Here is a 17,588-nt window from a genome sequence, read left to right on the forward strand (position 1 = left end):
CTCATTTTTATAAGATCTTTATGAGCATGTTCTTCATGGGTACTGAGGGTATCCCTGATGAAAATATGAAAAGAGATCAGGCAGGCCATGACAAATCATTCTGCCCTACCTTAAAAGTCACTTAGCTGACTGGAGGACCCCAAGGATATAAGACCCTGCTATTTTTGTTATTTGTGGGTTGCAAAATGTAGCCTTCCAAGCTGTCATGAGTGTGTTTAAGATTATTCAAGATTCTGTGATAAATATGGCTCCTCTTAGAGCTCAAAAACCCTCCAATAACTCATGTCAAGAAAGGCATAAAGCACTGAGCTGGTAGCTTGCCTTTTTTGTTTTTAAAACATAACAATATTTTTATTTTTTATTTCATTTTTTATTATCAAGCATTTGATTTTTTCTCCCTCCTACTTTCCCCTGACCACTCATAGGGATTGAAGAGAGGGAAGGAGGAAGGAAGGAAGGAAGGAAGGAGGGAAGGAATGAAGGGAGGAAAGAAGGAGAGAGGGAAGGAAGAAAAGGAAGGGAGGAAAGAGGGAGGGGAGGGAAAAGAAGGGAGGGAGGTACAGGATAGAGTAAAGGAAAGAGGGAAGAAGAGAGGAAAGAAGGAGGAAGGGAGGGTAAGGAAAGAGGGAAGGAAGGAAAGTGGGAAACAATCCTGGTATTACATACAGTCAAACAAAACATGTTCCTATATCTGTCATACATTGGTCGTGCATTGGCCAATACATTTCTTCTTCTTAATATTAATCCATCATCTCTCTGTCAGGAGGTGGGCAGCATTCTTCTTTGCCAGTCTGATGGCATCGTGGCTAACCATTTAGTTGATCAGAGTTCTTAAGGCTTTCAGAATTGTTTTTATAATATTGATGTTATAGTATAAATTGTCCTAGTATCTGCTCACTTCTCTCTGCAGCGTGTTACACAGTGTCTCTTTGAAAGGATCAGAGGAGCTAATATTTGTAAAAGTTCTCAGCTCAGTGTCTGCACTACATAAATGCTTTTTCCCTTCCTTTTGAAATCATCTATTTCTTCTTTTCCTACAGCACAAGAGTCCTCCACTTAGAGTCATATATCATAATTTGTTCAGCGGGGTACTTCCATAATTTCCAATTCTTCACAAACACAAAAAAGAGTGGCTATTAAATATTTTTGCACATGTAAGAACTTTTCCTCTTCTTTGACCTTATTGAAATACAACTTTCTACCACACCATAGTGAATGGTCAATGAAGCAGATCCAAAATGAAACAGGAAGAAGAGAGCAGACTAGATTGCAGTTGGGCAGTATTTTTAATGATCTCAAGCTGCTCCTTGGCATAGAGACCTATTGTCTAACCCCAAATGTTCTCCCAGTGGTATTGAATGGTTGTAAATCTTGGAACAATACAGTCACAAGGGCGTCAGGGTTATGGGGAAAACAAGGGGCAATGGGGAGAGTCATGGTGGACCCAAATGGACTGATGCATATTTCCAGGGGTAACTAGTCTACCTCTTCTAATCATACATTTCTTAGATGATCTCCCTAATGTTGCTTCTTGTGTAGAGGGCCCCTGGAAAGACTGAGGGATAACAGATGCCTTAGGATGCCTTTGGTATCCAAAAAACATAGCAAACCCTAGAAGAAGGTCTCCAGCACACAGGGTGGGGCCTCTGTGGAGGATCCATGGAAGAGCAGGGACAAGAATCACAGGATGACAAGGCATGGGTGGGTTTCTCTTTGTACCAATAGAAAGAAAACCCACAAGATCTCGATCCACTGAAGTATGTAAGCATCACTTGCACATGGTGCCATTTTCCCAAAGAGCTCAAATTCTTCCCACTTCTTTTTGTGTTCCTGTGACAAAGTCATGATTACAGTTGGCTTTTGGTTATATAATTAAATGGAAGGGATCCATTTTTTTTTCATATAATTAAGCCAACTTTATCCATCCAGGGCTCTTCACTTCTTCACTTGCTGCAACCACCATTACTCTGCTTGGAGTTCCTTAAATTATGTCTCTATACACCTTACGTCCCCTCTGTCTCCTCACTGCCCTTTTCACTATTTGTTGGTAAAAACTCTCTTCTGTGAGGACTTGGAGAATACAAGGTGTGGATGCTGGGACCTGCCTGACGTGGATGTGGCCATGTGATTGTTGCAGGTGGGTTCTTGGGTATTCACAAGTCACCTGTGACCAGCAGCCTCAGCTCCACGGGCATCACGCTCTCATTGGCCACAGAGCACCCCCAGTCTAGCATGGAGACGGAGAACAAACTCCAGAGGGCAAAACCAAGCTCAGAAAAAAGCATCTCGAAACGGTGAGTGACCACAAGGCAGATTTTCCTGTCTAGCTTCACAGATGGTCCCAGGGTGGTGATGTTGAGGGGCTTCCTGAATGGCCTAGAGGAGGAATGAGCTCCTTGTGTTGTGTGGCACAGAGGATAGCTGAGCCAGGGCCCGCTGCTTTGAGCCTTCTCTTCCTTTTTCTCCATCCTCTGTATGGATCAGAGACCCTGGGACTGTCTCATCATGACCACCTCCAGCTATGCATCCTTTTAGGGAGCCATAATAACAGCTACTAGGCACCAGGAACTGTGCTAAGTGTATAAGGACGCCCCTCACCACCAACCCTTCTGGTTTTCCTTGCCCAGGTACATCTGATCCTCTCCCAGAGGCCAGGATCCCTAGAGCTGAGCTTACAGTAGGAACAAAGCCCCCCACTTCCTTTCACAGGTTCATAGGATTATAGATGTAGAGTTAAAAGAGCTTCAAAGGCCCAGTACCTTCCCTTTCCAGGTAGGAAAACTGAGGCCTAGGGAAGTTAAGTGATCTACCCAAGGTCCTGCTGGTGGTAGACAGCAGAGGTGAGGTTTGAACCTGGGTCTTCTGAGTTCAGAGCAAGTGTTCTTTCCCTCTCCTCATCTCTGATTATTTGGAGTCTTGGCTATTTGTTAAAGTTAATGCATCTCACTTCCCCAAGTATCAGAGGACTCAGTGAACCTCCAGTCCCACAACCCCTAATGCTAGGGAGTTGATATGAAGAGTCCTCTCCTTTGAGTTCAAGAAGAACTCACTAGGGGGGCCCAGCCAGAATTAGCTTCCAGCATTCTGGGTACTATGGGGGTCTCTTACAGGACCAGTGCCTGTTTTATGCCAGACCAGGGTTTAAGTTGCCACTCACCTTTTTGTAGCTCTGTCTCACCAGCTGACCATTGTGTTTTAGAGCATTGCCAGGGGCCCCTTCAGGACCCAGCTCCCCCTTGGCCATTCCAGCCAGTGGAAGCAAGAAAGGGAGCAGTATCTCTTCTGCACTTGGGCTGAAGAAATTCTTCTCTATCTTGGGCCAAACCACCCGACAGAAACTGGGAAAGTTTCAGTGCTACAGTATGGAGCAGATCCCTCCTGCGGCCTTGGACCAGGCCCAACAGAGTGAAACCCACCATGTCCATAGCTCCAAGATGAAGAAAACACCTTCTTTGCAGTCTCTACAGCTGGTGAGTCCCAGGGGCCGTTGTCTCTCGGATGGACAGTCCCTTCCTTCTGGGACAGCTGTGATCATAGCTCTGGCTGCCTTGATCCCAGCTACTGTTAGAAAGTCATCATTCTGGGAAGAAGGCCTGGGAGGCAGGAGGGCCAATCATAGTGACACTCTGGGAGAGAAGAGAAGGGAACCTATCTTCAATGGCACAGCCAAGAGAGTATTGGGTCTTGAGTCAGGGAGACCTGAGTTCAGATCCTCCCACAGATATTTTTATTAGCTAGCTATACATGGGCAAGTGAAGGTTTGGGTTGGACCTGATGCCCTCTAAGGTTCCTTTCCAGCACTATGCTCTTCTGATCCATCACAACTGATCAGGCCAACTCTCTTCCTTACCTTGAGATTCTTATGGGTCCCCTTGAACCCAGTGTGAAGTGGACCATACCTTGTAGTTTTCCTCTTTTAAAAAAATCTTTGGGGCGGCTGGGTGGCACAGTGAATAGAACACCGGCCCTGGAGTCAGGAGGACCTGAGTTCAAATTTGGCTTCAGACGCTTAACATAAAACTAGGCATGTGACCTTGGGCAAGTCACTTAACTCCAATTGCCCTGCCTTCCCCCCCTCCAAAAAGAAAAAACATCCTCTAGGGAGCTTCTGCTTAGCCCCAGTTTATGATGTGATACCCCAAAACCTGAGGTTAAACAGCAGAGATCCAAGTTTGACTTCCAGCTTTACCATTTACTAGCTCTCTGGTCATGGGCAGGTCATCCTAACCTAGCCTCAGTTTCATCATCTGTTAAAATGAGAAAAATAATATTTGCACTACTTCATTCACAGGGTCATTGAGAGGAGATTGCTTTATACTACATTTGGCATTTATATAAGGTTTTAAAATTTACAGAAATTTATCTCATCTGACCCTCACAACAAGCCTTTGATTTAGGTTCTGTTATTATCCCCATTTTACATATTTAAGTGACTTCGTAAGCCAGCCCCCCACTACCCTTCCAGTCACATACCTTATGCCTCCCCCACCAAGTACTCTCTGATCTAGTGCATTGTCCATCTGGGATGTAGTTTGCACCTGTTGTTTGCTTATTATCTCTCCTGCTAGATTCTGAGCCCATCGCAGGCAGGCACTGTCTTTTGACCTTTCTTTATGCCCCCAGTGCTTAGCACAGAGGAAGCACTTTATTGCTTGTTGGCCGACAGACTCACAGACTTGCCCAGGGTCTCTCAGCTATTAAGCGTCTTGAGACAGGAATTGAACCAAACCTTCCTGACTCCATGCCCAATGCTTTATTTACTGTACCACCAGCTGCCACTGTGTGTCGCTGCTCAGTCATCCAAGTGTGTCTGACTGTGATTGTAGATTGTATCATCCATGAGATTTTCTTGGCAAAGATACTGGAGTGGTTTGCCATTTTCTTCCTAAAACAGAGATTAAACGATTTGCCCCAGGGTCACACAGCCAGTGAGTATTTGAAGTAGATTTGAACTCAGGTCTTCCTGACTCCAGGCCCAATGCTCTACCCACTGAGCCGTCTAGCTACCTATATTGCTACCACTCTGTAGATGTGAGCTCCTTTTATTATTTCTTAGGTATGTGGTAGGATCATAGGATTTAATGCTGCAGGATCCCAGACCTACTGGAGAAAGTTATGTAACTGCAGACCATGTTCACTGCAAATTTAGCTTCTCTGGTCTCACCTGAGCCCTTACTGCTGCAGAGAAATCTGTCTGTCCTTCCTGAAGGAGCTTTTATCACACTCCCCACAATGGTTATTCCTGGCCTTGCCTTCTCTTCTCAAACACCCTACAACCTGTATACCCCTTCTCTCTCAGTGAAGGGAATAATGTCTTATGGGACTGAGAAAACTCTCCTATTCCACATCTCAGAACCCCTCTACTTTGTCAACCATTCCCTCTTCTGTCCTCCATCCTCTAAGGAAAAGGCAGCTCTTCTCCTTGCTAAGGCCAGCCACTCCACTTGTTTCCTTGATTCCATTCTATCCCATGTCCTCCAGGGACCTCTACCCTATTTAATACCCTTCTCTCCTCTTTGGTCTTTTATTGTCTACTGCCTCTTTCCATGATGCCTGTAAACTTAGTCAGGTTTCATCTGTTTGTCAAAAATTTCCCCTTGACCCTGCCATCACCTTGAGCTGTCATCTTCACATGTTGCTTCCATTTCCTCACCTTCCACTCCTCCATGCCTCAGACTCTGGCTTCAAACCAAAGCCTTCTCTGTGGTTAATAATGATTGATTAGTGGCTGGTTTTGATTAGTTGTCCTTCTTTCACTGACATATCTGCAGCAGTTGATACTGTTCCTTAAGTTCTTTGACTGGCTCTCTTCCCACCCATCTAACCACATTTCTTTTCATTATCCTCTCCTGGACAATCATCCATCATCCACTTACTACAGGTGTGATTTTGGACGAATCACTTCCCCTCCTTAGGTCTGTTTCCTCATGTAAAGGGTTGGGGTCCCCCATAGAGCCAGAGCTATAAGGGACCTTGGAGACCATCTGGTCCCACCCCCTCATTTTACAGATGAGGAAACTGAGGCGTGTGTGGCTCACACAGGTAGTAAGCATCAGGGTGACATTTGAACCCCTGCCTTCTGACTCCAGAGCCAGTGTTCCTGCCTCTCTACCAGATATCGGGCAAAAGACAAGTGGTAGGAAAACATAAGCAGTAGAACAAAGGGAAAATTCACTGGGGGAGGAGAGAGGGCACGAAGACAATGGGCTGGCAGTAGGGAGTGATGAAGAAAGAAATGCCACTCGTCTGTTTGTTTATGCCTCTGCTGGCACCTGTGTTTGCCAGTATGTGTCAACACTATCACCGACACCATTTTCCCTGGGGATCTAGCCTTCATTTTGGAGTCAAATTTATACAGCACATCCTAAACCCTGGTACTGGGAGATAAGCTGAATTTGTACCATGTAAGTGCTTCAGGGGAATGGTGCCATAGGGAAAGGGTGGGTGCCGGGAATGGGGTTGGAGGATTTGTTTGGAAGCTAAGTCAGACTGGCGGGAGCAGGACAGGAGCTCCTCACATTGGAGGCAGGGCCAGAGCGTCCCTAGAAGGGCATTTGGAGGGGCTGAAGCAAATGGAAGGAGGGGTCAAGCTGCCTGGCTTGGAGGGACTTAGGACATCAGATCTCTGGGGGTTAAGCACTGGCTGTTTCAAAGATTCTTGGCTTTATATCTTGTCTTTCTATGAAGTGAAGCAATGAGGAGTTGGGACCTAACAAAAACGTGCCAAACAACCGTAGGCTGTCTTGTCCATGGCTCCTATTGGGGAATTTCCTGTCCCCAGCACCTGGGAAATCAGTGAATCCTCCCGTAAAGACTGTCCTTAGCACTGACAGCTTTTCTCCCTTCCTCTTACACTGCATGACCTCTGAGATTGCTTCCAGCTGGGAACCTCTTGTCCCATGGCCTCTGAGGTCTATGCTCCTGTGATTGGATGGGGGTGGGATATAGTGAGAGGAGAGATACAGAATCAAAGATGATGACATGACCCTTAGTCAGAGTGACTGGGAAAATGGTGGTGCCCTCAACAGAAACAGGGAAAGGGGGTCAGGTTGAGTGCTCGAGCCCACTCCACTAGCCTGAGAGCCCATTGTTAAAATCTCAGTGTGAGCATTGAAAATCAGCAGTTACTACAAATCAGGACTTAATTTGTTGTTTTGTTGATTGTCTAGACCAGGGATGGGGAAACTGAGGCCTCAAGGCCACATGTGGCCCTTTAGGTCCTCAAGTTAGCCCTTTGACTGAATCCAAACTGATTTGTTCTGTGAAGTTTGGATTCAGTCAAAGGGCCACACTTGAAGGACCTAGAGGCCTCAAGGCCGTTGGTTCCCTACCCCTGGTCTAGACTTAAGAAAGTGATTGAGAAAATCCTAATACAGATTAAACTTCATTGTGTGTCCTGGATAGAATTTTCCCCAGTAATCTGCTTGTTAAGCATTTACCAGTACTCCTCTGGGTATTGTTTAAGGTATGCTTCCCTTTCCCGTTAGGAGGCCCCTCCTTTAGCTCCAACCCTTGGGGTCACCGTCATTTCTCGCTTGGTTCAGACAGGGGCCTTTTCTAGCACCGACCCCAGTCCACCCCCTTCCCTTCCTTTTTGCCTAGCCAGAAGAGAGGAGGAATGAGGAAATGGTGAAAGGGACAGGATTTGGTATCTGATTAGACATGGCGGGTGAGGAGGAAGGAAACTTCTGTCTGACTTCTTTGGGACTTCTCCATCATACCTTCCTTCCCCCGGAAACTCATCATTGGAAAATCTCCTTCTTCTGCAAGGTCGAGTCAGCCTTGGTACTCACCTCTCATCAGCCTCCTCTGCCTTTAGACTCTCTGTCTTGAGAGCGGGGCCATGAACTCCAGGGCCTGCATTTAAGAAGGGGTAACAGATTTCTCCTAATTCCCCACCACCTACGCTGCTTGTGGATGTCTTTGGATTTCTCCATCACGTCCCACGCCTGGTCATTTCTTCACTCCACATCCCCTCTCCTTGCAGCTTCCTTCTGTTTCTTATACTATCCCCCACCCCCTTAGATTATAAGCAACTTGAGGGCATACCCTGTCTTTCTTTATTTGTATTCATATCCCCAGCCATTAGCACATTGCCTGACACATAGTAGGTGGTGAAGAAATGTTTATTGAATGACCAAAGAGTAAAAACATAAAAACTCCAAGGTTTCAAACAGGAGATTTGGTGAATGGTGATGGTAATCCAATACCAAGTGTTTCTTTAAGCACTTACTATGTGCAAGGCACTGTGCTAGCTTTGAGAGATATAGCGGTCCTTGCCCTCAAGAAGCTTCCATTCTCCCAAGGATATAGGATGTTCACAAATGGATAGATCAGAAATATACAAAAATACACAGATCAGCAGGAGGAGGGCTGGGGCGGTAGCAATTAAGAGAATCTGGGAAGGTCTCATGAAGGAAACGGCACCTTGAAGGGGGCCAGGCGTATCAGGAATCCAAGGTTAGGAAGGAGAGCCTTCTAGGACCAGGGGGAAGGCATCCCGTCCAAAGACAAAAGATGGGAGGGAGTGGTGGGTAAGGGCAAAAGCAAATAACAATGACAATAACAACAATTAACGTTTACATGGCATGTACTGTGTGCCAAGAACAGTGCTGAGTGCTTTACAGGTATTATCTTATTTGGTCCTCAAAATAACCCCGGGAAGGGGGTGCTGTTATTGTCCCCACTTTACAGGTGAGGAAACTGAGGCACACAAAGGTTAAGTGACTTGCCCAGGGTCACACAGCTAGTAAGTTTCTGAGACTGGATTGGAAACTCAGGCCTTCCTGAGACCAAGCACTCTCTCTACTGTGCCACCTGAAGCCAGGATGTAGTAGGCCAGTGTGGCTGGACTGTAGTGTGTATAGTGGGGGGAAAGAGAGGAGAATCGTGTGTGTGTGTGTGTGTGTGTGTGTGTGTGAGAGAGAGAGACAGACAGACAGACAGATAGGCAGACAGACAGGCAGGCAGACAGATAGACTAACCTAGAAAAAGAGTATGGAGTCAGATTATGAAGGATTGTAAATGCCAAACAGATGAGTTTATATTTTATCCTAAAGGCAATTGGGAATTGCTGAATTTTTTGAGCAATTAGTGACATGTTCAGACCTGTGCTTTAAGCATATCAGTTTGACAGCTTTGTGACAGATGAATTGGACAGAGGAGAGGCCAGATGCAGGAAGATCAGTGAGGAGGCTATTGCAATAGTCTAGGCTAGAGACTGAGGGAAGCTTGTGACACAGACAGAAATGTCAGAAGCAGGAGTGAATTAGAAAGATATTGAGCTAAGCTTTGGATGTGATGAGTTTGGAGGTTAATTATAAAAATCTAGATGAAGATGTCCTGTAGCAGGGGTGGGGAACCTGCAGCCTTGAGGCCACATGTGGCCATCTAGATCCTCGAGTGTGGCCCTTTTACTGAATCCTGTATAGGAAACTATTCCTAAAAGATAGAAAACTATGTTCTGTGTATGTTCCGTAGGAAATAAGGATCTGAACTGATTTCAGAAGGGAAGTCAGGGTTGGAGTTTAGATTTGGGAGACATATGCAGAGAGGTGGTAATTGAAAGTGTGGGGATGAAAGATATTGCCAAGGGAGAGAGTGGGGTGGGGGGAGGGAGTAGAGAAGAGTAGGAAGGAGAGACCTCTGGAAAACGCCAACATTAAAAAGCTGAGGAGAGGATGAGAAGTCAGTGAAGGAAATAAAGGAGGAATGGCTAGAAAGGCAGATGAGGTACGATTCTTCTTGGGAGACTGTGATGCCATTGGTGTCTCTTGGAAAGGCACCTGAGGATCTGATAGAAAAGATCATTAAATCCTTCAATAAAGAAATAGGAGGTGATTGGTGATTAGCACCTATTTTTTGTGAACCTGGAAGGGAAATGAATAGAGTTATATTGCAGAAAAAGAAATTTATTTGACTTCAGAAAAGATCATTAGAACTGCAAGGGACCTTAGTGATTAGTTTAATTCTTTCATTTTAAAGATGAAGAACATTGGCCCTGGAGTCAGAAGACCTGAGTTCAAGTCTGGCCTCAAACATTTACTAGCTCTGTGACCCTGGGCAAGTCACTTAACCCCGATTGTCTTTTAAAAAAGATAGTGAAATATCCAGGGGGAGGAATGACTTGTCTAAGGTAACTGGGCTAGTTAGTGGCAGAACCAGATGACCTAACTCTCCCCTTTTCTACTATACTGTAATATCAAAGGAAGCTTTAGAACAGAGGTTATTAACCTGGGGTCTGTGACTTTTTTTTAATTAGATAAATTGTATTTCAACATAATTGGTTTACTTTGTGATCCTATGTACATTAACTTATGCATTTAAAAGCATTATCCCGAGTAAGTGGTCCAAGGGGTTGAACAGTCTGCCAAAGGGGGACCATGACATAAAAAAGGCTAAAAAAAGAGATAGTTTTCTAAAAGTCTTGAGAATAGTTTGAGGGCCCTTGTGCTAAGAGACAAGGTAATGGAGTAGAAAATCTTAAAATTCTTTTATAGACACCATCATCAGCTTCTGTTCAGAATTTTTTCTCACCTGCAATACTACATCTTTCCCACCAGGTGTCGCCCTCTCACCAACATCGGAAAGTTGGCTCAGTTCAAAATCTCCATTCTCTGCTAGGCAAGGCTGACCGCTCAAGCCGTTACCTGGTGGGGGACGGAGGGGAGCCCCGAGCATCTGGGAGGTAAGATTGGGCCATGGCACTCTTTGGCAAGATGGCTTGAGCAGTGTGCTTAAGGGCTGCCTGCAGTCTGGGCATAGCTGGGAAAATGGAGTGGGCACCTTTTTTTTGCCCTTTTTGATGAGCACCTTTTGGGAGGAAATTCACTAAATTTATGAAGTCATTTGACGATTGAGCAGACCAAAAGGAAGCTGGGGGCAGGACCTGGAGGGGGCACAGCCAGCATGTTTAGAACAGTTGCTTAACTTTAAGATCTTTCCTGAGTTTTGAAGACAAAGCTATCTGAGAAAGACTCTCAGGGATGCTTCTTGGACCCTTGGACTGTCATTCAGTCCAACCCTAGACTGATATAAGGCAGCTCTAGGTGAGGCATCTCTTTAGCAGAGGGGCCAGGGAGCTCCTCGGAGAGCTGGGGAGGACCAGTGGGACCCCAGTACCAGCCATGACCATGCTCTCTTTTACTGGTCAAAGAGACTAGTCCTGGAGAGATGTCATGTCCTGCAATACAGATTAGTAACTGCACCCTTCTCACATTTTTCCCTTGCTTTACCTGTAGGTCACCGGGCATCACTCCCAAGCGCTCCCTCAGTGTAGATGACATTGGTGTCCCCAACCTGGTCCGAACAGTGGGTCGAGTAATAGAGGTATTTCCAGATGGGACCAGCCAGCTGGAGCTCCAGCGTCCTCCAAATGGCACCTTTGGCTTCTGTGTGTCCTCAGGGAATGGCCGACCTGATTCAGGTAATTCTTTCCCGCCACACAGAAGTCCCCAGAGAAGGCCAGCAGTCCATGTGGGTTACAGGTACAGTGCCTGTAATCCCAGCTTCTGGGGAGGCTGAGGCTGGCGGATCTCATGAGCTCAGAAGTTCTGCTTCAGTGGGCTAGGATGACTGGGTGTTTGTACAAAGGTCTGCTTTGATATGGTGAGCTCCTGGGATAGAGGGCCACCAGATCGCCCAGGGTGGGGCAAAACAAATCCGAACAGGTCAGAAACAGAGCAGGTCAAAGCTCTCAGGCCAATTAGAGTAAGTGAGACAGGGAATTATGAGTAAGTGCACTTCCATCCCAAGTGAGAAAGGGCAGGGGGGAGAGAGGAAGAGGGGGAAGGAGAAAGAGACAGGGAGAGAGACAGAGAGAGAGAAAGAGGGAAAAAAAGAAACGGAGAGAGAGAGGAAAAAGAGGAAGGGCAGGGGGGAGAGAAGAAGAGGGGGAGGGCATGAGAGACAGGGAGAGAGACAGAGACAGAGAGAGAGAAAAAATAAGAAAAGGAGAGAGAGAGGAAAGAGAGGAAGGGCAGGGGGGAGAGAGGAAGAGGGGGAAGGAGAGAGAGACAGAGACAGAGAGGGAGAAAAAAAAAGAAACGGAGAGAGAGGAAAGAGAGGAAGGGCAGGGGGAGAGAGGAAGAGGGGGAAGGAGAGAGAGACAGGGAAAGAGACAGACAGAGACAGAGAGGGACAGAGAGACAGAGAGAGAGAGAGAGCTCATTTTAGGGCATTACCAATTCAGGACCTTTTATTCAAAAGGCCGAGATTTCACCTTTGCTGGCTCTCCCTACACAGTTAACATATCATTTGTAGCCTTCACCTACCTTTACCAATCTTATTTCTGAGGAGCATTTAAGGTTTGTTAGTTTTTGTTTCTATTTAAAAGCTTAGCTGGTTTGATTCCATTTGGGGACAAGTTGAAACAGTAAGAGACTGAGAGAGGCTAGTGTCAGGCCCAAGGTACCAGAGGCTTCAAGGTAAAGATTCACAATTTACTTGCCTTCAGGTGTTGACAGTATCTTGAAATCAGGTTCTTTAAGTCCTTGCTTTGGGAATGGAGCCAGTTAAAAGGTTTGTGCTCTGAGGCTATCAGTAAAGTGAAGTTCGGAGATGCCTGCGGGATGTGGGCTGAATATTTTCTCCTTCCCTTCTGCTGCCTGTGCCTAGACCTGTGGATGCTTTCTCTCTATGTTCCCTGAGTCCTCCCACACTTGCTCATGGTGATTTGATGCTTCGTTCACAGTCTGCCTTGTCTTGTCTTGTCTTGTTCGAGGCTTGTCTGAGTTGGGCTAGAGAGTGGTCAGTCATTGGGTGTAGGTGACTTGTAGCCTCCTACTCAGGTCTCACCTGTGCCTCAGAAATGCTTGGTGACCTGGAGAAGAATCACCACGTGGTCCTTTGTGAATGAATAGAAAAGCTATTTCAGAACCAATCTTGGTGCAAGTGGAACTTGGAAGATGGGTAACAAGCAAACTGGCCCTGAGTGCCAGGGAGGGCACAGCCTCTTACTGCCAGGCTCTGTTCCCATTGATTGATGGACCTCCATTTCACAGAACAAAATCCCCATTTCCTCCTTAATCTGCATTTTGTTCAGAAATCACCTCAGGCTAAGTTTGTATTTGAAAAATATTTCAGTCAGACTAGAAGAAGCAAAATCGAGAAGTCTTAGACATAATATTACAGGATGGGACATCCAACTTACTTTTCAGCCCCAACCATGCTTTCAGGTGGAGTCCATTTCAGCACTGTGCTAAATTTGGGAGGGAAGATTTAAAAAAAAATCAAAACAAAAACAACTTTGCCCTCAAGTAGTTTACATTCTGATGTAACACAGACAATATATACACAAATCAGTACTATAATATATGTAGATTGGCTGTAACTGCAAAGGGGAAAGTCAGGGTTGAGAAGAGTGAGAAAGGGAAACTTGGCAAGGCTTCCTGGAGGAGATGGAGCTTGAGCTGAGTCCTAAAGGAAGGCAGGTATCCACAGAAGCAGAAGTTAGGAAGGAGAGAGCATTTGAGACATGGGAGATGTCGGCGCAAACACGCAGAGTCTTTGAGGAAGGAGATAGTGTTGTGGGTGAGGAATGGTGGGTAGGTCACTACGGCAGGTGGGACCATACTGGAAAGACAGGGCTACTGTCCTCAGCCTCCTGAGTTCTGAGGTGTGTGTGTGTGTGTGTGTGTCTGTGTGTGTGTGTGTCTGTGTCTATGTATGTGTGTCTGTGTCTGTGTGTGAGATAGAGACAGAAACAGAGTCAGAGAGATAGAGAAAAGAGTGTCAGATAGGCAGCTTGAAAGTTCATGTCTTATAATAAACTTCCATCTTCTAGGAAAGTAGATGTGAGACACAAGCATTTAACTCCCAATAGATTGTCCACATTGGGAGGGAGAAACACTGTAGAAACTTTTAATTCTCTCAGTCATAGCAGCATAGGCTTACATGACTATAAGACCCCTAGACCACATCCCTATGGGGCCGGGATCTCAGAATCTCTATGGGGTCTGGGTCTTATTCATGTAACTGTTGTTGCTGCATCCCCAGCCTTGAAAAGAGGCCGTGCTTAAAGGCCCCAATGGCTAATAGTAATGTCCGTGGTTCACCACCTGTTACAGATCTAATGCTGTGTCCTGGTCTTGGCCAGCATTTCTCTCATCTCCAAAATTCCTGTGTCTTACATCATATCCTTAGGTCAGCCAACCCAGAAGTTGGCTGGCATTGAGGCCAACAAGACAGGATCCTAGTACTGGCAGTCCTTGCAGAAACACTATATCCCAGCAGACACATCCCCTACAGATGTTACCGCCAAATGGCTGCGAAGGTCTGTTAGGAGAGAGGACAAGAACAACTGACATGGAAGAAATGGATACCAAAGAGCAAAGAGAAGGGAATCAATCCATCAACAAGCAATTATGACAAGTCTGTTATGTGCCAGGCACTGTGGGCACAAAGACATTTTCTGTCCCCAGGGAGCATACATTTAATTGAGGAAGACAAGTTGTACGTATAGAGCAAGATTTTTTTATATTTTATTTTATTTCCAGTTCCAAATTCTCTCCCTCTTTCACCCCCTTGCTCCTCCATTGAGAAAGAAAGAAATACAAAACCCATTACAAATTAGCCATATCCCAGAAAAGAAAAAAGCAAGATAAAGAAATAGAAGAAAATATGCTTCTGTCTGTACTAAGTCCATCAGTTCTCTTATATGGAGGTGACTGGCATGTTTCAACATGAGTCCTTTGGTCCTTGTGTAGATCAGAGCTACTAAGTCTTTCACAGTCGATTATTGTTACAATATTTCTGTTATGGCATAAATTGTTCTCCTGGTTCTGCTCACTTCACTTTGTATCAGTTCATACAAGTGTCAGGTTTTTCTGAAACCTTCCCCTTCATCATTTCTTGTAGCATAATAGTATTGTATCAGATTCATATACCATAACTTGTTAAGTCATTTCCCAAATGATGGGTACTCCCTCAGTTTCCAATTCTTCGCCACCATGAAAAGGGCTGGTATAAATATTTTTTGTATAGATCCTTTTCCTTTTTAAAAAATCTCTTTGGGGTAGCATTATCTGTGAGTCAAAAGGTATACTCAGTTTCATAGCTTTGGGGGCATAGTTCCAAATTGTAGCAAGAGTTCTTAACATTTTTTTGTGTAATATGAACCCCTTTGGCAGACTGTTGAAGCCTGTGGTGAAGCTAGTTAGCTCAGCAGATAAAGCACTGGGCCTGATGTTAGGAAGACCTGGGTTCAAATTTAGCCTCACACACTTACTAGCTGTATAGCCTTGGTAAGATACTCAAACTCTGTCTAATTCAGTTTTCTCAACTGTAAAGTGGGGATATTAGTAGCATCGATCTCACGGGGATGTTGGTTGCCAGGACAAATCAGATAATATTTGTAAAGTGCTTAGCACAATGGCTGGAACAGACTAAGTGCATAATAAATCCTTGTTCCCTTCCTTTTCTCCCCCAAGGGCTCCTTCTGAGAATAATGTTTTTTAAATGCATAGGAAAAAAATGTATGCAATTATAAAGGAAATCAGTTATATTTAAATATCATTATAAAAAGATGAACAAAATAAGTTCGCAGACCCCGGGTTAAGAACCCCAGGTAGATGGACATAGACAGACAGGCAGACAGACAGATAGATAGGTAGATTGGTGTATGTGTGTGTTTGTATATGTTAAACACATACAGGATGTATGTTGCAGCTGGAGGAATGAGGAAAGGTGTCATGTAGACAGTGTTATTGAGCTAACCAGGAGACTCAAGATTCTGCTGTTGTTCCTTCTTTGGGCTCAGAGAGGACCGATGACATCACAAGGATGCAGTCCAGACTTGCCCGGGAACTGGATTTAAGTGAGGCAGAGCTAAGCAAACTCTCGGCCTCACCCTCCTTCTAGGATGCCGCCAGTGTTAAAGTCACAGAGACTGGAAATCCAATGTATTTGAGGAACAGTAAGATTAATTTTAGTGGCTTGTTGAGAGCATAAAGGGCTTCTCCCTAAACTGTTGAAATTATGCCCCCAAAGCTATAGAAAGGTAGGTAGGCCAGGTTGTGAAAGGTTTTAAATGCCAAGCAGAAAAGTGTATATTTGATGCTAAAGATACCAAGGAACCACGGGAGTTCATTAAGCAAGATGGACAAGATCAGACCTGCAGTTTGGGAAAGTCAGTTTGGCGGCTGGGGGGGAGGATGGGCTGGAGAGTGGAGAGTCTTGAGGAAGGGGGGCCAGTGAGGACTATCGTAGCAGCCTAGGAGACAGGTGATACAGGTCTGAATTGGGGAAATGTTAGTGTCTGCAGGGGAGAAATGACCATCTTCCTTGTGGTGTGAGGGAATTCTCAACCAAGTCATTTCTTCTTATTGAGTACACCAAACATATGATAACCTGATCCTCTGTTGACCTTCAGCCGGATGATGAAATTGACTGATGAAATTGACTGATGAAATTGACTGAACTTCAACAGAGGGGAGCTCTGAGGTCCCTCCAGTTCTGAGGTTTTAACAGTTTTTATTTGGGTTAAACATGAAGATCAAGTATCCTTATCAAGGTCCTTTCCATTGAATGAAAAAGTACTTGGCATAGTAATCTTTTTTTGTGATTTTTACAAATGACTTTTCTTTTGAGTCCTGGCCCTCACTTTCTTTCTCCCAAAAGGTCTGGTATATATTTGGTCTTTTCTTCTGGGTCTTATCATCACTTACCACCCACACATTTGAAAACTCATCAGGCATTTCTCTTGTTTAGACAAAGCCTGCCTGAGGCCCCTCATTAAGCTCTGTAGCTTACCTCAGCAGTATTCTAAAGGGATAAAGGAAACCCAGAGTGGGGGTTTAAGCAAGATGAATGAGAATGAAAGTGAAGGTTGTAGCAAAGTACCCACAAAGGAGAGAAATAGGGAAGACAGAATAGGCTGGCTTTAAGATGGTAGGTCTTGAGGGCCCAGGTCTAGGATCTGAAATTTAGAAATGAAAGGGACCTTAGAGGTTATCTAGGTCAACCTCATCATTTTACAGAAGAGGAAACTGAGGCCAGATGTTAATTAGCTTGCTCAAATTCACAAAAATAGTGAAAGAACTTACTAGAATAGTCTAAGATGGGCAGAATTCATAAGGAAGAGCAGAAGGGAGATGAAAAGGGAAGGCAGGATCCATGCCATAGGTCAGAGAGTAAGGAGCTGATGAAAAGACAGGATTTCCCACTGGACACACTGACTTTGTGGTCAAGGAGGTGGCAGCGGTGTTAAAACAATTTCAGGTGGGGCTGCTAGGTGGCACAGTGAGTAAAGTGCCAGTCCCAGAGTCAGGAGGACCCGAGTTTGGTTCTGGCCTCAGACACTTAACACCCCCCCACACACACACACAAAACTAGCCGTGTAACCTTGGGCAAGTTACTTAACCCCAATTGCCCTCCAAAAGGCAAAAAAAAACAACAACAAACCTTCAGTCAAAAGCCAGAGAGGTTGACCTGGAGTCCAAGAAGAAAATAACTGTATTTTTCCAGAAAACAGAAAAGGGGCCCATGAGAAGGCAAATAGAGGGTGGACCAAAAGTGATAAAGACAGGTGACACCTGGAAACTGTAGGTATCAAACTGGCTATACTTTCACCATCACCCTTGTCTGCCTTC

General features: G+C 45.2%; 1 protein-coding gene across 1 annotated transcript in view; it reads left to right on the forward strand.

Moving 5' to 3' along the window:
* KIAA1614 (KIAA1614 ortholog) overlaps positions 1 to 17,588 on the forward strand; it is a 48,237-nt gene that overhangs the window by 22,377 nt on the left and 8,272 nt on the right. The window contains exons 5-8 of the mRNA XM_069074365.1: positions 2,138 to 2,294; positions 3,200 to 3,470; positions 10,563 to 10,687; positions 11,241 to 11,425. Coding sequence (XP_068930466.1) covers positions 2,138 to 2,294; positions 3,200 to 3,470; positions 10,563 to 10,687; positions 11,241 to 11,425 — 738 coding nt within the window. The remainder of the gene's footprint in view (positions 1 to 2,137; positions 2,295 to 3,199; positions 3,471 to 10,562; positions 10,688 to 11,240; positions 11,426 to 17,588) is intronic.

The sequence above is a fragment of the Petaurus breviceps genome, unplaced genomic scaffold (assembly GCF_028583685.1).
Source record: "Petaurus breviceps papuanus isolate PSGF00001 unplaced genomic scaffold, PetGlider_PUasm1.0 90895, whole genome shotgun sequence".
NCBI classification, from domain to species: Eukaryota; Metazoa; Chordata; class Mammalia; order Diprotodontia; family Petauridae; genus Petaurus; species Petaurus breviceps.